The 23492-nt window shown below is 41.8% G+C and overlaps 1 protein-coding gene across 4 annotated transcripts in view; it reads right to left on the reverse strand.

Moving 5' to 3' along the window:
* The window catches only part of MAST2 (microtubule associated serine/threonine kinase 2), a 207100-nt gene extending 191036 nt beyond the window's left edge, over positions 1-16064 (reverse strand). For all 4 annotated transcript variants that reach the window (XM_027537403.1, XM_027537402.1, XM_027537401.1 and 1 more), the window contains exon 1: positions 15564-16064. In XM_027537403.1, coding sequence (XP_027393204.1) covers positions 15564-15761 — 198 coding nt within the window. In that variant the 5' untranslated portion in view covers positions 15762-16064. The remainder of the gene's footprint in view (positions 1-15563) is intronic.
* Positions 16065-23492: the final 7428 nt, after the last annotated feature.

The raw sequence follows: 23492 nt of genomic DNA on the forward strand, positions 1-23492 counted from the left end.
GGAAGAAACACAAGCTGGAATCAAGATTGCTGGGAGAAATATCAATAACCTCAAATATGCAGATGACACCACCCTTCTGGCAGAAAGTGAAGAGGAACTAAAAAGCCTCTTGATGAAAGTGAAAGAGGAGAGTGAAAAAGTTGGCTTAAAGCTCAACATTCAGAAAACGAAGATCATGGCATCCGGTCCCATCACTTCATGGGAAATAGATGGGGAAACAGTGGAAACAGTGTCAGACTTTATTTTGGGGGGCTCCAAAATCACTGCAGATGGCGACTGCAGCCACGAAATTAAAAGACGCTTACTCCTTGGAAGGAAAGTTATGTCCAACCTAGATAGCATATTCAAAAGCAGAGACATTACTTTGCCAACAAAGGTCCGTGTAGTCAAGGCTATGGTTTTTCCAGTGGTCATGTATGGATGTGACAGTTGGACTGTGAAGAAGGCTGAGCACCGAAGAATTGATGCTTTTGAACTGTGGTGTTGGAGAAGACCCTTGAGAGTCCCTGGACTGCAAGGAGATCTAACCAGTCCATTCTGAAGGACATCAGCCCTGGGATTTCTTTGGAAGGAATGATGCTAAAGCTGAAACTCCAGTACTTTGGCCACCTCATGCGAAGAGTTGACTCACTGGAAAAGACTCTGATGCTGGGAGGGATTGGAGGCAGGAGGAGAAGGGGACGGCAGAGGATGAGATGGCTAGATGGCATTGCTGACTCGATGGACGTGAGTCTGAGTGAACTCCGGGAGTTGGTGATGGACAGGGAGGCCTGGTGTGCTGCAATTCATGGGGTGGCAAAGAGTCGGACACGACTGAGCGACTGATCTGATCTGATCTGAAAACAAACATACTGACTGTATGTTTGTTTGTTTAGCTCCTGGCAATCCAAAAAACCATAATCAAAATACAAGCTAAGGAACGGAGACTTCAGTATCACAAACAGCAAGAAATACAATTTCTACAAAAAAGGCTGGGAAAATTCACTAGACAAATGAACAACTACAGCCTTCAATATTTAAAAAATAGCAAAACCTGGGGAAAGGGGAAACACTGTATTCCCGAGTTGCCAATATTCAAATCTCTACTTTTCAACAACAACAATTTTTAAAAAAACACAAGATGTATAAAGAAATAAGAAAGTATGGTCCACTCAAGAGTCAAAATACATTAACAGAAAACATCCCTGAGGAAGCCCAGCATTCCACTTGGCAGTATACTTGAAATCTATCGTCTTAAATAAGCTCCTATCACTAAAGGAAAACACTTGCAAAGAATTAAAGAAAATGAGGAAAACAATGTATGAACAAAACAAGATTATCAACAAAAAGACAAATTATAAAAGGGAATCAAATAGAAATTCTAGAAATAAGAAAGCCAATAAATGAAAAGTTCAGTAGGGGGTTCAATGGCAAATTTGAGAAAGCAAAGACATAATCAGCAATCTCGAGGACAAGACAATTAAAGCTATATAGTCTGAGGAACAAAAAGAAAAAAAGAGAATAAAGTGAAGAGAGCCTAAGAGATGAGGGGTTCATCTTCAAAAGAAACAATATATGCATTAAGGGAATCCCAGAAGAAGAAGAGAGAAATGGGAAGAATACCTGAAGAAACAACTGCCAAAAACTTCCCAAATTTGATGAGACATAAGCCTACATGTGCAGAAGCTCAATGAACCTCAAGTAGGTTAAACTCACACAGAATTTGAGTCAAAACATATCATTACCAACTGTTAAAGCCAACAACAAAGAGAAAAATATTCAAAACAGTGAGAAAGATGAATTTCATTATGTACGGGGACCCCCAATCAAAGAACAAAAAGCAGACATCGTGTGCCTTCTATTTAAAGAACACACTACCACCCAAAATCTTGCCAAAGGAATTGAACCTGAGACTGATTAAGCCTCTCTATCCAGCTGTAACTTGCAGGCAATACAAAGGAGCTGAAACATTTTGAAATGCACCGTAACTATGAATCTAGACTAAGGGAAACTACAGGTCAAATGTTCCAAAGTTTTTCAACATACAGACTTTAAAGAAGAGATGAAAGGAAAACGTATAGATTAAAAGAGACAAACACATCTAGTTTTTTTAAATGGGCAAGACTAAACTGTAATGTCTTAGATGCAGACTTAAAGAGAAATACAAAGAAATGCTTAAGTCAGAATCTGCTGTGCTATGCCTAGTCACTCAGTCGTGTCTGACTCTTTGTAACCCTATGGACTGTAGAGCCCACCAAGCTCCTCTGTCCATGGGATTCTTCAGGCAAGAATACTGGAGTGGGTTGCCATACCCTCCTCCAGGGGATCTTCCCAACCCAGGGACTAAACCCAGGTCTCCTGCATTACAGGCAGATTCTTTACCGTCTGAACTACCAGAGAATCCCTAGGTCAGAATACTGATTACTTTTGCAGAGACAGAGGGACTATGATTGGGAGGGCCACAGCAAGAAGTTTCCTGAATGGCTGGTAAAATTCTGCTTGATTAATGGTGTTCATTTTATAATTCACTAAATTATCTTTTTGTTTTTAACTGCTTTTCTGTACTTGTTGTATTTGACAATAAACAATAGTAAAAAAAGAAAAAAAGGAGGAAAGAAGAAAATTCACAAAACAAGTGGTCTGCTACAAAAGGAATACTTTGCTACACATAAAGTTACAGTAGTCACAAAGAACACACACAATGAAAAACATAGAAACAAACATTTAGTGAGCTCCAATACAAACTAGGCAATTTATAACCATAAGAACAACATGGTTAAATAGACATTGCTATCACCATTTCAAATTCAAACCTACTAAGCTATTAAGAGAATTCAAACCTAAAGTATATTTATCTCCCTGTATCTCACTGTTTGCTGAACCCAGGATGGGCAAGGCACAAGTGGGGAAGCTGGAAGAAAACTCAAGGAACTGCAGACATGTTTATTCTCTCCGGGCTAGCGCAGCAGCCCTAAGGCAGACACACTGTATTCTCCTGTGGTTGACCTAGCAGATGCAGACATAATGCAGCCTCAAGGGCTTTGCAGGTGGAGCTTATATATGTTTGCAGAACAAAGGTGGACTGTGGCCAGGCGGGTAAGTTGTGAAGTGCACGTGCAGTGCCATAAGTGACCTCAGCTGTTACATAACCGTGTATTTACAAAACATGGTGCGAGAGCGAGAGGCCGTGGGTTGAAAGACTCTCCTCACTGCTATCTTGGCTAATTTGCTCTTTCCCTACAATACTTCTTCGCCATATTCTATTTCTAAATGACAATTTAAAAAAAAAACTCAACAACAATCAATAAGAAAAATAAAAAGGAAGTTTATGAGAAAAACAAAGTTCATAACTAAGGAAGTCACAGAAAGCAAAACTTCCAAGTAAATACTAAATCTGTGAAGAGATTCTCAACCTTGCTAATAATCAGGAAAATGTATTTAAAGCACTGAGATGCCATCTAAATCTAGAAAATTAACAAAAAGTGATAACACCAAGAGTTGTCAAGGACACAGCGAAACATCAGTGGCAAAGCACATACAGGTACAAACACTGAAAAAAGCAATCTGGCAACAATATCCTGTAAGAGAAACTCCTGCACATGTGCACAAGGAGATAAGTACAAGAATATTTACTGTAGCGCTGGAAAGTGGGAATCACCTAATGGTCCATTATTATAACAAAATGTTTGTTGTGCTGTGCTTAGTCACTCAGTCGTATTGGACTCTTTGTGATCCCATGGACTGTAGCCTGCCAGGCTCCTCTGTCCATGGGGATTCTCCAGGTGAGCATACTGGAGTAGGTTGCCATGTCCACCTTAAGGGGATCTTCCCAACCCAGTGATAAAACCCAGGTCTCCAGCATTGCAGGCGGGTTCTTTACCATCTGAGCCACCAGGGAAGTCCAAGTTTTTTTAAAAAGTTTACATATTACAAATTATTCTTTCAAAATAATGCTATATAGCAGTTTAAAATTGATGACATTAATCTAAATGTGTTAAGATAACATAGATCAAGGTAAGTAAACTTCAGCTGGTAGGCCATGTCGTGCCCACAGTCTGCTTATGTCTACCCAGGGAGCTAAAAGAAATTTTTACATTTGTAAATAGTTGGAAAACAAATGAATAGAACAAGAGTTTGTAAAATAGTATTCTCAATATGACAAATATGGAAATTAGATAAAATTCTAATTTCAATATCTCTATATAAAGTCTATTGAAATATAGGTAAGTTCATTCATTGGCATATTGTCTTAGGGATGCTGTCATGCTACAACAGTTTAGTTGAGTATGTAGTTGTGAAACAAACAGTATGACAAAACCTAAAATACTTATTATATTGCCCTGAACAGAAAAAGTGTGCTGATCTGTGACATATAATTCTCAAAAACAATGCTGAGTGGAACAAGGTTAGAAAGCAAAAGTATACATATAATAAATAATTTATATAAAATTAGTATTCCTACATCTATATTACCCCTGTTTTGCTGAAATACAGGCAGAGAAGCTATGTGGCTTCTTCATCTCCCAACAAATCGAAGGTTAAAGGATTTGTACTTCTGCTGCAAGGTCCACCCTTAAGAAGGGTGAACATTACATTAAAATTGGTAAACAACTAAAATATCACAGAATTTAAAATGTGGTTTCCTTGGTCCATATTTGCTATTAAATACATTCTAAAGCCTAGGGAGACTATAACACATTCTAAACCAGTTACTTAGAAAGAAATTCATGAAGTTTCCCTAAGGGCTTCCCTGGTAGCTCAGGTTGTAAAGAATCTGCCTGCAGGAGACCCCGGGTTGATTCTGGGTCGGGAAGATCCCCTGGAGAAGGGATAGGCTACCCACTCCAGTATTCTTACCTCAAGAATCCCCATAGACAGAGGAGCCTGGTGGTCTAAAAGGAAAAATATACAAATTAAAGCCGCTTTTTCAAGCTGAACAAAATAAAAGGACAGTTCAATAATGCCAACAAATCAAAGGTCAAGACATACCTTTTTTTTATTTCTTTCTGAAACCAGATAAGAACACTGAAAAATATGAACCCTATATTCACACATTCTATGCATGTATTCTAAAAATATAATAATTAACCATTATTGAGCATTCGTTGGTATCAGGCTTTGTAGTAAGTGTTTTACATGGATTAACTTATTAAATCCTAACAATGAAATTGGTAATGAAATTATCTCCACTACATACACATGGGGTGATTAAGGCTTAAGGAATTTAAGTAACTTGCATCAGGTCACACAGTTGGAATCTAAGGTCAGACAATGACTTAATCACTATATATTCACTCAAGAAGCATTTCTTTAGTATCTCCAATATACATGTCTAGAAACTGGAGATACAGCAGTAAGGAAAAACCAATTCAAATTCATATCCTCAGGGAGCATATATCCTAATGTGTGAGAATGACAATAAATAACAAATATGTGACAGTCACAGGTGAATAAAGGACATAATAAAAAGAGGGGACAGGAGTGACTAAGAATGCTACGTTAAAAAGGCTGGTCAAGGAAGGCCTCTTTGAGGAGGTGATATCTGAACAGAGACCTAAATGAAATGAGGAAGCCAGTCATATAAACATATCCAGAGAAAGAACACCTCAGGTAGAGAAAAATACTAAGTATAGAAGTCCTCAAATAATTTTTAAAATGTCCTCAGGGAAGAGCATGCTTAATATATCTGGAGACCATCAAGGCAGCCACTGTGACTAGAGCACAGTAACAAAAGGAAGAGAAGGAAATGAGGTTTGAGAAGGCCTAGGACATGACTGAAGCGACGCAGCAGCAGCAGCAGCAGCAGAGGCAGATCACGTAGGCACTTAAAGGACAAAGCAAGCACCTTCAACTTTGACTAACTGTGATGGAAAGCCACTTTTAACTAGAGAAGGTGACAAATTTTGACTTTAGCTTTTACAGGATGATACTGCTCTTGCTGTGTACCAATTATCATTATCATAGTTGGGGGGGAGGGTAGAAGAATAGAATCAGGAAGACAGGTTAGGAGACTTTTATAGTAACCCAGATGGAAGATGAAAGAGGCTAATATTAGACTAGTGATGGAGCTAGTGGGGAAAAGTCTCACGCAGTTTGAATACTGCACCAACCAGAACTGATGGGCTGAATGTGGAATATGAGGTTTAGAAAAGAATCAAAAACAACTTCCATATTTTGCTCTGAGTGAATGATTTTGTGGTGTAGCCACTCAGTAGTGTCCGACTCTTTGCGACCCCATAGACTGCACCATGCCACGCTTCCCTGTCCATCACCATCTCCCAGAGTTGGCTCAAATTCATGTCCATTGAGTTGATGATGCCATCCAACCATCTTACCCTCTGGTCACTCCTCCTCCTCCTGCCCTCAATCTTTCCCAGCATCATAGTCTTTTCCAGTGAGTCAGTTCTTCACATCAAGTGGCCAAAGTAATGGAGCTTCAGTTTCAGCATCAGTCCTTGCAGTGAATATTCAGGACTGATTTCCTTTTGGATGGACTGGTTTGATCTCCTTGCAGTCCAACAGTCAGTCTCTCAAGAGTCTTCTCCAACACCACAGTTCAAAAGCATCAATTATTCAGCACTCAACCTTCTTTATGGCTCAACTCTCACATCTGTTCACGACTACTAGAAAAATCATAGCTTTGAGTATATGTACCTTTGTCAGCAAAGTGTTGTCTCTGCTTTTTAATACTCTGTCTAGGTTTGTCATAGCTTGAATGATAGTGCCATTTATTGACATGAAGGAGACATTAAGACTGAAGGAGAAGCAGAAAAGGAAATAAAAACAGGGTTAAACTCTGGACACATTAAGTTTGAAAGGTCTATTCGCTACCCAAATAGAAATGTTACACTCACAACTGAAAAAAGGAGTTAGAGCTCAGAGGAAAGTCAAGACTAGAGGAAAAAACATGGGAATCAACAGCAGACAGATGAAATGCAAAGTAATACAATCTAATGAGATTACACCAGGAGAGAGAACAGATTGTAGAAGCAGATTAAATACTAAGCTCTCTGAAGCACTGGTGAGACTGGAAGAAAACCAAGAGAGCACGGTCCCAGGAGCCAAATGATGGAATGATCAACCATGTCAAAAGCAGCAGGTTGAGTGAGATGAATACTGAAAACTGGCTACTGGACGTGACCAATGATGACCCTGACATAAGTGCTGCAGTGGAATTAGGAGACTAAGGCCTGATTTGACTGGAATGGGTTCAAGAAAGAGTAAGAGCAGAAGAAATGAAAGAAGATACAGACAACGCTTTCAAGTGGTTTTGTTCTACAAAAAAGCATTCTCTTATTCACAGACAATTATTTCATATCCCTTGCTCGTTTGCCTGAGTAACTGCAAGAGTCTCTTGAGTGGTCTCTCTGCTTCCACATACCCATTCAGTCAATGCTCCTGAAAGTAGTCAAACAGATGGGATTAAAATGAATGTCAGATCACGTGATTCCTCTGCTCAAAATTCTCCAATGGCTTTTCATCTCCTTCAGCACAAAAGCCAAAAACCTTACCCTGTAAGACACTTACCCATCTGAAACTCTCCATAATTCAGCCCTCCTCTCCCCATCTTTCCCCTTTGATCTCATCTACTACCCTTTCTCTTACTCACTCTACTCTAGCCATACTTGGGCTCCTTGGTGTTCCTCAAACAAAATTTTAGAGCTAAAGATATGCTTCCAGCCTAAGGAGCTTTCTACCGCTACCAAGTATATTCTTCCCCTCAGAATTGAAATGCCTGTTTCTTATATTCTTCAGGTCTTTACTCAAACATCTCATTCCAAAGAGATATCTTTCATGATAATGCTATTTAAAGCCATAAAATCTCCCATCACTCTATATCCCCCTTTCCTGTTTTATTTTCTTCATAGTATTTATCACCCTATAGCACACTACATATTTTACTTATTTCTTTTATTATCTGGTACAAGTGTACCATAGACAGAGTTGGTTTAATCACAGTTGGGATTTTCTCCAGTATGACAGGTATGACAGCTAAGACAGAAGGTACTGAAGGAACACACATAGGAATAATTATGACAGCCCATGAAATATTTAGTTGGACAGGGAGGAAAGTAGAGGCATGAGGTGACCAACAATGAAAAGATGATTTAGGAAAAAGCAAAAATCAACAGACCAGAGGTTACAAAGAGTTTGAACAATTTTGGGGATGAATGAATGCAAGCTACAGAAACAGAAGATGATGTGAAGATCAGAGTGTGATAAGCTGTAAACTAAGATTTTAGAAGTGGAACTATTATTAGTAAAGATGAAATATGCCCAATGAACATGGAAGCAGGAAGCTCAGGTTGATATCAATTTTCCCCATCAATTATTTACTATATTTCCACTTTATATAGGGTCTTCACTGGTGGCTCAGCTGGTAAAGAATCTGCCTGCAATGTGGGAGACCTGGGTTCCATCCCTGGGTTGGGAAGATCTCCTGGAGAGCAAATGGCTATCCACTCCAGTATTCTGGCCTGGAGAATTGCATGGACTGTATAGTCCATGGGGTTGCAAAGAGCCGGACACAACTGAGCACTTTGACTTTTACATCAGCACTGTGTATATGGCTATAGTGCAGAGAAAAGAGTTTGGGGTTGACAATGAGGTACAACACTGAAACAAAAAGGCGGCCAGCTATGTAGGACGAACAGTGCATCATGTGTAAGTCCTGACTCCCAGGGACGCCCAGTCTCTGCTCTCCCCTGAGGACTTCTTCCTCCACCCCCAGGGCTAGCCCTTGACCCAACAACCTGGTTTTCAAACCTCTTTGGAACCCCAAGTACGTATAAAAGAGAAGAAAAACAACCAATACCTGCTGATAAAAAAGATAATTACCAAGGTACCATGGGGGTTTTACCAAAAAGTACAAAGCTAGGTAGCAAATTTAGCAAAGAACCATATAGTAGCTAAGACTAGCAATGAAGGAGGCATAGTGATTGCAGTATGAAGCTGCCTCTGACAGTCCTAATCATAGGTCACCATAAGTAACTGGGGTGGAAAAAGCTTTTAGGCTGATCTTAGGCTAAGAGGCATCCAGTAAAACAAAGATGGGGAAAAATCTGTAAGCAGATGTATCCTACGCTCATCAGGGAAAACTGTCCAACCTGCTTCAATCATCCCAGGCTCTCTGCTCCCAGGACCTTTGATGAAATCAAATCTCCCAAAGGTAATAGGTTTTCAGGGCTGGCCCTTACTTATATTACTTCAGGACAAGATGGGAGGAAAGAGTTAACAAACACTCTGTATTGAAAACTCATTGTCATTGCAGAGGTCAGACTGGAGCAGGTGCGTGCTAAGTCACTTCACTCGTGTCCAGCTCTTTGCAATCCTATGGACAGTGGCCTCCCAGGTTCCTCTGTCCACAGGATTCTCTAAGCAAGAATACTGATACTAGAATGGGTTGCCATGCCCTCCTCAAGGAGATCTTCCTGACCCAGGGGTCAAACCCGAGTCTCTTATGTCTCCTCCATTGACAAGCGAGTTCTTTATCACTAGCACCCCAATGGCTCAAATGATAAAGGATCCACCTGCAATGCAGGAGACTCAGGTTTGATCTCTGTGTCAGGAAGATCCCCTGGAGAAGGGAATGGTCATCCTCTCCAGCATTCTTGCCTGGAGAATTCCAAGAACAGAGGAGCCTAGCGGGCTATAGTCCATGGGGTCACAATTGGACATGATTGAGCAACTAAGCACACACCTTCCATTGAAAACTTAGCATGAGTACCTGCTCAATCACATCTGATATAGCCTGTCAGGCTCCTCTGTCAATGGGATTTCCCAGGCAAGAATATTGGAGTAAGCTGCCATTTCCTTCTCAGGGATGTTCCCAACCGAGGGATCGAACCAGCATCTCGAGCATTGGCAGGCAGAGTCTTTACTACTGTGCCACCTGTAAAGCCCCTGGGAAAACTCAGAAAAATTCTCAAACGCCCATGCCTTAATCACCATGTCCTACACTGTATCCTCCACACAGCTGCCAGAGTAACCCAGGTTAAAAAAACAAGTAAGACCCCTACTTTACTCTTTTTAAATAGTAGTAAAGATCTTCTACCCATCTAGGCTCTTTTAGGCTCTAAACTCATCATCTATGCCTCCAAGTTCAAATTCCAACAATACCAAATCAATTACAGTTTCCTAAAAAATACATGCAGTTTTCCCTCTGCGTATTTTCTGCCCTGTGCTTTTGGGCTTCCCTGATAGCTCAGTTGGTAAAGAATTCGTCTGCAATGCAGGAGACCCCAGTTCAATCCCTGGTTTGGGAAGATCCTCTGGAGAAGGGATAGGCTACCCACTCCAATATTCTTGGGCTTCTCTTGTGGCTCAGCTGGTAAAGAATCTGCCTGCAATGCAGGAGACCTGGGTTTGATCCCTGGGTTTGGAAAATCCCCCAGAGAAGGGAAAGGCTACATATTCCAGTATTCTGGCCTAGAGAATTCCATGGACTATACAGTATACAGTCCACGGGGTCACAAAGAGTTGGATGTGACTGGGCAACTTTCACTTCACTTTGACTATACAATAACATTCCAGTGCCGAATTATGATTTTCATGAAAAAATTTTTGAAAATTCCTTAATGGTGCTGAGAGAATTCTAGAAAGTAAAATTGAACTCCATCTTCCTCCATCTTCAAAAATGTCTCATTTTCTTTACTTACCTATTTCTCTCTTACTACCGTTATTACTCAATTCAATTCAGTTCAATTACTCAATTCAAAATATTTGAATCATTTCCTGTTCATTCATTCAGGTAGTAAATAATTATGTGCCTATTGTGACAAAGGCCTTGATTACGTATTATGGTATATAAAATGATGATATAGTTCCCACCCTCAATAATTTACAACTTAAAAGCAGATACGAAATAATATAAAATGAATACAGAAGGACAGAAGTGCTATTTATGACAGCCCAATCATAGAAAAGCAACTTCACAGAACAGTTTCTGTGGCACGAGTTAGGCCTGGAAGCTTGAGTAGAATTTCAATGGGCAAAGACTGAGAAGAAAGTTTTTCAGATAGATAACTAATTAAAATAAAAATATGAAAGTGCCTAAGAAGGAAACAAATATTTACTAAGTGCCCATTATGTACCAGTTAAAACACTAAAGGCTGGTACAGTGATGATTAAGACAGCCTCCGAGGAGTTTTTTCTCTGATGAGAGACTGACAACCAATTAGGATATTGCTCAGTATACATTTCAAGTGCCAGCACACATCCATGTTTCTAATAAGTATTCAGACTAATAACTATGTTTCAAATACCACACTAGGTATACAATAATAAATGAAAGAGTCTGGGCCTCAAAGAACTTGCTAACAAGAGAGATAAGCTATTTCAATAATGTATACTACAATGGATACAAAGCAAAGTATTGGGAACCAAGAGAAGGGGCCTCTAACTGATTCTAATAAAAAGTGATGTTTCAAGTAGACCTTGAATGCCAAGGTCTTCAAACTTTATTCTATGGTATTAAAAAGCTAATGAAAGTTTCTGAAGATAAAGTAATGAATTGATTATTTAAAAATACTTATTGCAACTCAGACAGGCAAGGAGTTCCAATCTTCTTTATTAGAATACAGAATAAATTAGAGGTTAAAAGGCTAAAAGCAGAGTAAACGCAGTTAAGATATTACAACAACCAAGACAAAAGTTTATAAATGGTGTAAATTAAGGTGATGACAGTGAGCATAAAGATTTGAAACATATCATGAAGACAGAATCAGCAGAATCTGGATAAGGGGGTCAAGGGAGAGCGAAAAGACAAAGACCACAGATATAATTTCAAGTTTGAGGACCAGAGAAAGGAAAGACACAGGGAGAAGCACATTTCAAAAGAGAATAATGGAATCTATCAATATTTCAATGATACAGTAAGCCACTAATCCAGAGATCCAAGTTCTGCATCCTGTTCAGAAATTATTCCTAAATACCAGCATGGTATAACACATAACAGCATTATTCCACGTCAGGAGAAATGAAGAACAAAGTCATTTCTGAAAGGTAGATACCTTGGTGATCAGCTAGGTTTTTACTCCCTGAATGAATGGAATAATCCATCCTACCTCATAACACACAAAATTGAAAATTTTTAAGTTTTCAACAAATAATTTCAAGTCATGGAATTTCAAGACACTATCAAATTATGAAAACCACTAATGTTAAGATCACAAATGCTGAGGGTCTAAGGTGGAAATGTTAAGGCTAGAAATGGAAATATAAAGCTAAGAGGTGAGGCCTAGAGACTCAGATGACTTTACAAGGAGGCTCTCTAACATAATGTCATGAACAAAGAGAACTACAGACCCTTTTGCTCAGTCGGTAAAGAATGCCTACAATGCGAAGAACTGGGTTCGATTCTTGGGTTGGGAAGATCCCTTGGAGGAGGGCATAGCAACGCACTCCAGTATTCTTGCCCAGAGAATCCCCATGGACAAAAGAGTCGGACACAGCTGAACGACTAAGCACAGCACATAGACCCTACCCAATATCCTAAGTACTTGCCATGAATAGGGTAAGCCTGTTAAAAAACAAAATACAATTAAGAAAAAAACCTGTGGACTTCCCTGGTGGTCCCGTGGTTAAGAATCCACTTGCTAATGCAAGAGGCATGGATTCGATCCATGGTCAGGGAAAATTCCACGTGCCAAGGGGCAACTAAGCCAGTGTGCCACAACTACTGAGCCTTCACGTCACAACTAATGAAGCCCACACGCTCCAGAGCCCATAAGCTGCAACTACTGAAGCCCATATGCCCTGGAGCCTGTGCTCGGCAACAAGACAAACCACCGCAATGAGAAGCCCATGCTTGGCAACCAGAGGGTAATCCCCACTCCCAGCAACTGGAGGAAAGCCTGAGCAGCAACAAAGACCCAGCACAACCAAAAGTGAATAAGTAAATAAATAAATTTTTTAAAACAAAGGATAAAAGAAAAAAGCTGGGAATTCTCTGTTGGTTCAGTGGTTAGGACTCAGTGTTTTCACACGCAGGGGCCTGGGTTCCCTGGTCAGGAAACTAAGATCCTGTAAGCCTCAGCATGACCAAAAAAAAGAAAAAGAAAAAAAGCTAAGGACAGAGAGGAAACACATCCTCAAGGAACTCACTGGGGACAGCAACGGAAAACAGAAAAAGACACCCAAGAAGCAGTTAGAGAAACGGGAGTAGAAAAGACATTATGACAAAAGAGAAGAAAATGTCAAAAGAAACACATGGTCAAGAGTGACCAATAGTTCACAGAGGGCAGAGAAGAGGGAGGTTATCAGATTTAGTCATTTTAAGGTCCCCAGGACTGCTGCAAATCTTTCCGTGTAATTCTTTCACAATGAAAACTTTTAACAAATAGCCACATGTTATTTTTCAACTTAAAAAAGGAAGTTTTAGCATCTATCATGGTACATTTACACAAGGGAAAACTATACAGCAGGGAAAAAGAACACGCTTTTTCTAAAAGAAACAACATAGATGAATCTTACAGACATAGCTGAATGAAAGAGTACAGTCATAAAAGAGTTGAGCTGAATGATTTACTTTATATGAAGTTCAGAAGAGGCAACACTAATCCATGGTGATAGAGGCTGGTGAGTGGTTACCTCTAGAGATGGGTAATACCTGGGAGAAAACACAAAGGCACATTCTAGGGTACTGGAAATGTTCTACATCTTTATCTGAGGAGCGGTCACATAGGTGTATTCATTCTGTAAAAATTCATGGGCTGAATGAACCTTTGATTTGCACTCTGTAGTCACATCACAATTAAAAAGTAAATAAATAAACACACAAGTTACTGATGACCTTGAAGACATCAGTTTGGGGAGAGTGTATGTGTAAAAGCCAAATATATGAGGAATGTATGTAAGGTGAAGAAGCTGAGACAGTGAACTGTTGTTGTTCGGTCACTCAGTTGTGTCTAACTCTTTGCAACCCCATGGACTGCAGCACGCCAGGCTTCTCTGTCCTTCACCATCTCCTGGAGCTTTCTCAGACTCCTGAACATAAACTCATTTTTCAAGAAGGTTGCTGGTTAGCAAAAATGAGATTACAAAGTAGCTTAAGTAGGTTACAAAACTCAAGGAAATCCTGTTGTTTTGTTTTTATTTGAGGTATAAGACAATAAGGGCCTACAGAAGATAAGAGGGAATGAAATCAAAAACATAAAGAAATTAGCCTGGAAGAGGATAAGTACTTCCTTCTTTGAGATTTAAAAGGATGAGTGAACACAGAAATCCTGAGATAAAGGGGAAGAAATCAAGTAACCTTGAACTCTTCAGTGAAGCACTGGATAAGGTAAATTGGACCAGGTAAACTTGAGTCAGGAAAGGATCTGGGTTTTAAGTACATTTTAAAATGTTTTGAATAGGAACTGCAGAGAATATAAAAGACAAGGTTGAGAGAGAAAATTACAGTAAGAGGACAATGCTCAGCGGCCTTAAAGTAAGGGCAAAGATAGCAATAGCACAGTCTACTCAGCACTGGGTGGAGAATACAAGATAAAAAACCAACAGTGGGGGAAAGTCCAAGTGCTAACATGTGCATCACTGAAACTATATAATAATGATGTCTATGGAAAATACTTATTTAACATACGAGAAAGGTCTCCTGTGAGGCAGGAGACCTAACAGGACCCTTCAAATCTCCAAAGATGAAGTCAGTAGGGTCTTGAATAGTATGTGCAAAAGGGAAGCTGTCACTGGAGTCCATTACTACAGTACATTTTTCTGTAAATCCCACAAGATCAAGGACCATGCACGTACTCACTGAACTTCCTACAGCTACTAATGAGAACTTCTCCTCCCTCATAAAACTGACCTTTATCCACTACTTCTAAATAACCCACACTCGATTAATAAATTAATACATAAACACATCCTGTCCATTCAGAAACTCCACGAACTTTTTGCATTTCTGTTTTCCCACTAAGATATTTTCAGTGGTAAACTCCTAGAAGGCAGAGACTAAATCTATGAATTCTCTGCTCACAGTACTGCCTTTGGATTGCACACATGCAGCCCCAAAGCACATGTTTTAAAAAGTGCTTTCTCATAAAATGGATCATTACTGGAGAGAACTTTAACAATGGCTAGGAACATATTCCAACAAGACTATAACGATGGCCAAACCAGAGAATGCTTGGGAATGACATCTTTTTCACAACTGTCAAGGCAACCTCGAGAAAATAAGATAACATTTACTATATCACACTGACTGTCCCTACCTTACACTTTTTGCCCCTCTGGATAATTCCTCCATACCCCTTTAGTAAGCCTATTCTTTGCACTTCATTCACTGCCAGCCCACATTGCGGCGTCCCTTCTTCTCCAGAACCCTTTACTTCAAACGCCCATAGGACCATTTTTCATCCCTACGCTCTCATTTCCCATTCAACCCCAGACTAATACTTCCATTTCTCCACTCCCCATTTTTCTGCCTCTCCAGACCTCCCATTCCTCCTGCCCAACTTCAATTCAGTCCCCACCCCTTCAACTCCCCCAACCCAAATCTTCCCGCCCGAGACAGCCCTCCCCCGTCAGTCCCATTCAGGCTCCCCCTCCCCATCCTTTCCCTCCGAGACCCCGGCCAGCCCTACCTGCTCCCTGACTTCGGGCCCTACTGGCCCGGTCCGCTCCTCCAGTCGCTGCCTCCCGGGCGGCGCTCTCCGGCGCGGGGGCAGGGGCTGGGGCTGGGGCAGCTCCGCCGCCCGCTGAGCCCCATCCTCCCGGCCGGCTGCCTGCGGCAGCGGCGGCGGCGGCGGCTGCGGTCGATCGCGGCAGCGGCTCCGCTTCATATCTGCGGCTGGGCCCTGCGGGCGTCAGCGCCGCGACTGTCCCGGCCCCGCACCGCCCCGGGCCGCCGCGCTACCGCGCCAACCACCTCCCGCGGCCACCATGGCCCGGCGGGCACCCGAAGCCACCGATCCCAGCCCGCAGCTCCTCCGCGCTTTCTGGGGCCTCAAGGGCCGCGGCCTCCTCGGCGTTCCTTACGCAGGAGGCAGCATCGCCGCAGCCTCGTCCTGTCCCAGCCGGCACACGCTCGGCTGGTCACCCGCCGCCGCCGCCGCCGGCTCCCCAGCCAGCCGTCCGCCCGCCCGCCCGCCTGCCTCTGGCCGGGCCCCGCCCCTCCCTTCCCCTCGCGCGCGCGCACCGGGAGCCCGCCCGCCACCTCCGGCCGCGCGCCGTCTCCCGCGCACGCGCCAGCGAACGGTCGCGAGAGACCCGCCCTTGGCCCCACCGCGTGGTGTGGGAGGGAGGGGGCGGAGAGCGGAAGGGGGCGGGGCCCGGCGCGCCTGTGGTAGCCGCGGACGGTTCATTGATTCTTTCATTCGTCCATTCATGAAATTGTGTGCCGGGCCAAGCTAAGTGGTGCGGATCTAAAATGAATTAGAACTGCTCAACGTCCTCAAGGAAGTAGGTGGAGAAGGACCAGGAGCAGCAAGAAGATAAAGGAGACAACTAGTGAACAGAACACGAATGCATGCCTTTTTGTTAAGCACCTTCCAACCAACTGTCATCTGATCGTCACATCACACTTTGAAGGCAGGTCTGTTCATTCTCCTGTTACAGATAAGAAGACCGACGAGAAGTGACATGTACCAGGTCATTGAGCAAGCTAGACAGAACTCAAATTCTGGCTTTTCTGACTCTTTCCACGGTTTCCTGCAGCTTCCAAAAAGTAAGACTGGATGTGGAAAGTCCTATAAAAGGGGAACAAGCAATAGATTCCTTCAAGGGGAAAGAGAAGACAAGCTTCCAGAACATCGCCATGATTCCCCACTGACAATGAAGTAATTACGTTATAGCCCAGTCTAGCCTGGCCACCGCGAGTCCAACTGTGGCCTGGGCAGCTCAGCCTGCCACTTTCAGTGACTCATCTGCTCAGCAACGTGGCTGTAGCTCAGCCCTGTCTGGCCTCCTCCTTCTGGCTTCAGCTGGCCTGCCACAGCACCATATTTTTCCTCTTTTGACTTGACGGGAATGCTTTCACAGAAGCATTTCCTTAAGGGGTCACCCTTTTTATCCTGAGCCTCCTCCCTGAACCTTTTTTAAAAGGTAGTAATAACTAACATTATAGCAAAACTACTGGATACCAGACAGTGTGCATTCAATTCACACATATGTGAACAAGAGGTAAGTTGTATTATTTCCAGTTTACAGTTGAGGAAACTGAGGTTCAAGTTACATAAAATGCTCAGTATGACACTGCTAATAAGTGCAGAGCCAGGACTCAGACCAAGGTCTATCAGATATCAGAGCCTACACACACAACCAATGTTTCTACAGCCCATCATCAATCTGCTCCTTGTATCCCCTGTTTCAGTTTCTCACCACCATCCACCCCTTGTTGCCTCAACCAGAAACCTAGAAGTCATCCTATACTTCTTTCCTCCCCTTCCTGTCCCCACATCCAATTAATGAACAAGTCTTGCTTCTTCTGTAACTTTACCATCTCTCCAGTCTGTCTCCTCTTTCCATCATACTAGTACTACCTCACTTCAAGTCTTATCTTCTCTCACCTACTTGACTAGGAAAACTTTCTAACTAATTCATCTACATCCAGACCCTTTCTCTTCAAACCTGTCCTCCAATAAGCCTTTACAAGAATCTTCAAAAAACATGTTACTTTCTTGCTTAAAACAGTTAAATAGGTTTCCATGACCTTCAAGATGAAGTCTACCACTGAACTTAGTATGATTGGCAAGGATATCAAATCTGGTCTCTGTCTAGGCCACCTTCTCCTATTAATTCTTTTTTTTTTCCCCTATTAATTCTTGTGTGTATGTGTGCTTAATTCCTCAGTCATGTCTGACTCTTTGCAACTCTTTGCAACCCCATGGACTATAACCCACCAGACTTCTCTGTCCATGGGATTCTCCAGGCAAGAATACCCAAGTTTATGGTAATTTATTACCCAGTAATAGAAAACTAATACACTCAGATACTTAGTTTCTCAGCCTCTTATGTGTCAGAGATGGCCATGTGGCACAGTCTGGCCTGAGTCCACGTTTACTCCTATCTTCCCCAGTTTAATAAATGACAAGCCAATATTTTTTTCAGTTTCTCAGGCCAAAAGCTCAGAATGATACTTGAATATTTTCTTTCTCACATCCATTCCACTAGCAAATTCTATGCTAGCCGAGTTAAGATAATGTTATAATTATCTGGGAGAGAGGTGATGATGACAAGTACTAAGAAAGTGATAGTCCTGATGAAAGAAAGTGAATGAATTTTTAGAGAGACTCAGAAAGCAGAAACAATAGGAACTGTTGATTCATCTGGGTAGAGACAAAGAAAGAATATTTGAGAATAATTTCCAAGATTCTGGCTTGGACAACTGATATAGGGAACAATAAAGAAGTTTGAAGGAGATTATGATTGATCACTTAGATGTATTTGCTGTTAAGTACCAATGAGATATCTATGGAAGGATGTACAGTGAACTATTGATTAAATTGGTTTAGAGCCCAGAAGTGAGAGCTACCAGTATTTAGATGTATAACAAATACAAACTGTTCAATAATCTTGGGGTTATACATGTGATGACATTCTTTTCTGTTTTCTAGTTAGTCACTCAGGCCCCTCATGTCAAGTTATCAGGAAGTCTAGTATCTCCTCCTTAATTATTTAAGAACTCCAAAGTTCCTACATATTCTAAAGGTAAGGATGGTAGTTGTCTATTGCTGTATAATAAACCATCTCAAAATGTGCGACTTAAAACAACAAGCATTTATTTAGCTGACAATTCTGTAGATCAGCTGGATGGTTCTTATGGCCTGGACCAGTTTAGCTTATCACTGCTTGGCTTGCAAGTGCATCTGCAGTTAGCTGAGGATTGATGGGTGGCTAGATAATCTAGAATGGCCTTTCTCAGACATCTGGCAGTTTTCAGGCTGTTGGCCATAGCAGTAGAGCCAACTAAGTCACATATCTCATCATCCAGCAGACTAACTTGAATTTCTTCACATGGCAGCAGTATAGGGGTCCCAAGAACAGAAAAAAGTCAGCAAGCCTCAATGTGTAAACACTTTGTAAGTCTTCCTTGGTGTTGCATTGGCAACTGTGTCATTGCCGAAGCAGGTCATAAATCACAAAGCAAGTTGTTGCCAAAGCAAGTCAGTGTGGAAAGGGACTAAAGTTACATGGCAAGGGGCAATGGATTCAAAGAGAAGAAGAGTGTAGCTATCTTTGAAATTCTACTCCAGGAAAATCAGTACAGTTTCCACAGTAGCATCATTGTATACTGGGACCATGTTATGATGTGAAAGTCTTTGTCCTCCCAAAATTCGTATGTTAAAGTCCTACCTCCCAAAGTGGCTATGTTTGGAGATCAGACCCCTGAGGAAGTAATCAAGGTTAAATGAAGTCATAAGGTTGGGGACTGGATCCAACAGGAGTATTATCTGAACTGGGAGGACCTTGTTATGTGGTCTATATTAGTCTGCTTGGGCTGTCATAACAAGGTACCTTATGGAACTCTGTGGTGGTCCAGTGGTTAGGACTCTACACTTCCACTGCCCTGGGCCAGGGTGGATCCCTGGTTGGGGAACTAGGATCCTGTAAGTTGTAAGAGGAGACACCAGAGGGTGCTTGCTCACCCCCACCCCGTGCACATATACACAACAGGACATGTGACTGTGTAGCAAAGAGGTGGGTACCTACAAGCCAGGAAGAGAGCCTTCACCAGAGAATCAGTCAGAATCTTGATCTTGGACTTTTAGCCTCCAGAACTGTGAGAAAATAAATTTCTATTGTTTATACCACCCAGTCTAATGTTTTGTTTTGTTTTTTTCTCTTTGGCTGCTCCTTGGCAACTTACAGGATCCTAGTTCCCCAACCAGGGATCCACCCTGGCCCAGGGCAGTGCAAATGTAGAGTCCTAACCACTGGACCACCACAGAGTTCCATAAGGTACCTTGTTATGACAGCCCAAGCAGACTAATACAGACCACATAACAAGGCCCTCCCAGTTCAGCAAAGTTTTCTGAGAGAGGACAAGCCCGTTCCCTTGGTGCCCAGCTCAGCCAAAGATGCCAGGGTCACAGTTCCCACAGCTGAAGCTCTTAGTGGTAGAGCTATGTTTTCTATTTCCATATACATCACAATCAATTGCCAGGGAAGCAAGCAGACCCAGGACAAGTTTCCCAAGGAGCCCACATCCTAGGGATCTGCAATTCTTCCTCTTAAACACTCAAAAGAGAGAGTATCTAATTATGCCCCTTTTCCCTAGGCAATGATTGCTTGCCAATTCTCCTAAGGGAGGATACTCTTATGCTTCTAGGGGCCAAGGTATCATTACATACCCTCTTGGAAAAGGCTGTTTTCAGTGATACTAACATTCTCTACTCTTCTATGAAAGACTTCCTAGGAGATTCAAAGGGGCCCACATAATCTTTCTAAGAGTTAACTACAAAGATTCCTTATTACAATTATGGCAAAAACAGACACTTGTCGCCAAATATCCATTCTTCCCTTTTCATATTAGTAGACACATGCCACCTAGAATAAAGAAAATTTCCAGCCTTCTTTGTGGCTAAATGTAACCATGTGACTAAGCTCTGACCAATGAGCTGTGAGCATGAGCGTAACCTTTGAATTACAGTCTAAAAGGGAAAAGTCATGTCTTTCCTGTCTTCTTTTCTCCTTTTTTCTAGGTTGTTGCTTGGAGAGTGGTCATGGTAGTAACCTATCTTGAACCACACAGATAAGAAACCATCTAAGGGAGGGCAAAGCAACAATGTAGAAAGATCCAAGATAATCTAATGGATCAGACTTGCCATTCTTGCCCCCTGTAGCATTATGTGAGAGAGACATATACCTCTATCTTAAGTTACTGTAATTTGGGGTGTCAGTTACATGTAACTAAACCTCCATTGTCATCACTTAATATGATGATTTTTAGTATCTGTTTTGCTAGAGCTGATGGATCCAAATGTAACCTCAAGCAGGGCACCAGCTACAGATGGAAACTGAAGCCATATTAAATACATTAGAATATACTCAGCAATAAAGGAAACAGGACTCTTAGGAAATTTGGAACGGGAAGCATCTCTAGGACCCTCAGCAACAGGAATGTAGGGCATTTTACTCCATGCTCTGTTATTACCATGACTAAGTTTCTCTCTTGATCTCTGCTCTAATTCATGTGTTTTTTTGCTTTTCCTCCCAGAAGCAACCACCTTATTTATCCTGTTATGTATTACTGCTTTATATCATCACTTCTATCTACCAATATTTTCTATTTAGGCAAAATTTTATCTTGGCCATTGCCTCTTATGTGCTAACTGGACTCTTTATGCAATTTTAAAAACTTCATTTATTGTTTCTAATGTCCAATTCGTTCCCTGTTTTCTAATTCATTTGTCTAAGGATGAGAAACTAAGTGGCCAAACTTTACCTGTCAAGTTACTTTAATAGCTGCTGGATAACCTACACATTAATTAGGGGTGTGCTGTGCTAAGTCACTTCAATTGTGTCTGACTCTTGCAACCCTATGGACTGTAGCCCACCAGTCTCCTCTGTCCGTGGGATTCTCCAGGTAAGAATACTAGAGTGGATTGCCATGCCTTCCTCCAGGGGATCGTCCCTATCTCCAGGGATCAAACCCATGTCTCTTGTGGGTTCTTTACCACTAGCACCACTTGGAAGCCCCAGTTAGGAGTACCTTCCTGGTTTAATTAACAATGTAAAGGAATTGGGAAGATGGTATCATGTGGAACAGAACATGATTGCTTAGGACTACCAAAGAATGTTCAAACTACCGCACAATTGCACTCATCTCACATGCTAGTAAAGTAATGCTCAAAATTCTCCAAGCCAGGCTTCAGCAATACGTAAACCATGAAATTCCTGATGTTAAAGCTGGTTTTAGAAAAGGCAGAGGAACCAGAGATCAAATTGCCAACATCCGCTGGATCATGGAAAAAACAAGAGAGTTCCAGAAAAACATCTAATTCTGCTTTGTTGACTATGCCAAAGCCTTTGACTGTGTGGATCACAATAAACTGTGAAAAATTCTGAAAGAGATGGGAATACCAGACCACCTGACCTGCCTCTTGAGAAATCTGTATGCAGATCAGGAAGCAACAGTTAGAACTGGACATGGAACAACAGACTGGTTCCAAATAGGAAAAGGAGTTCGTCAAGGCTGTATATTGTCACCCTGCTTATTTAACTTCTATGCAGAGTACATCATGAGAAATGCTGGACTGGAAGAAACACAAGCTGGAATCAAGATTGCCGGGAGAAATATCAATAACCTCAGATATACAGATGACACCACCCTTATGGCAGAAAGTGAAGAGGAACTAAAAAGCCTCTTGATGAAAGTGAAAGTGGAGAGTGAAAAAGTTGGCTTAAAGCTCAACATTCAGAAAATGAAGATCATGGCATCCGGTCCCATCACTTCATGGGGAATAGATGGGAAAACAGTGGAAACAGTGTCAGACTTTATTTTGGGGGGCTCCAAAATCACTGCAGATGGTGACTGCAGCCATGAAATTAAAAGATGCTTACTCCTTGGAAGGAAAGTTATGACCAACCTAGATAGCATATTCAAAAGCAGAGACATTACTTTGCCAACAAAGGTTCGTATAGTCAAGGCTATGGTTTTTCCTGTGGTCATGTATGGATGTGAGAGTTGGACTGTGAAGAAGGCTGAGCGCCAAAGAATGGATGCTTTTGAACTGTGGTGTTGGAGAAGACTCTTGAGAGTCCCTTAGACTGCAAGGAGATCCAACCAGTCCATTCTGAAGGAGATCAGCCCTGGGATTTCTTTGGAAGGAATGATGCTAAAGCTGAAACTCCAGTACTTTGGCCACCTCATGCGAAAACACTCATTGGAAAAGACCCTGATGCTGGGAGGGATTGGGGGCAGGAGGAGAAGGGGACAACAGAGGATGAGATGGCTGGATGGCATCACTGACTCGATGGACGTGAGTCTGAGTGAACTCCGGGAGTTGGTGATGGATAGGGAGGCCTGGTGTGCTGCGATTCATGAGGTCACAAAGAGTCAGACACGACTGAGCAACTGAACTGAATTGCACCCCTTGACAGAGGTGTGGGAGAGAGAATTTTCCATAAAGATGGATGGTAGACTTGTCAGAAACTATGAGTGACATGTCTTCAACAGGTATATTGAAGGGGAATAAAAGTGGAGACCAGAAACCCCTTAAGAATCTATTCCAAAGGAACAGGTAAAAGTGATCAGGCACTTGTCTGAGTTTTATAATAGTAGAGCTAGAGAGAAAGGGACAGAGTGAAAAAATTTTAGCTTCTGTACAGTTTACAGGGTTTGATGAATAGCCAGAGAGGAAAATGAACAAATGGGATGAATCAGGGATGATATTCAGGATTATGGTTTAAATAACCAGGTGGACAGTGGTGTCTTTCCCTGTCCTAGAGAATACTGAAGAAAGTTGCATAATTTATTCACACATCAATTCATACATTCAACAAATATTTGCTCATCTTTCATTGAAGAGAAATATAGAACAAATGAATTCATAAACTTTACAAAGAAGTGC

Source organism: Bos indicus x Bos taurus, chromosome 3 (genome assembly GCF_003369695.1).
Source record: "Bos indicus x Bos taurus breed Angus x Brahman F1 hybrid chromosome 3, Bos_hybrid_MaternalHap_v2.0, whole genome shotgun sequence".
Classification (NCBI taxonomy): Eukaryota; Metazoa; Chordata; class Mammalia; order Artiodactyla; family Bovidae; genus Bos; species Bos indicus x Bos taurus.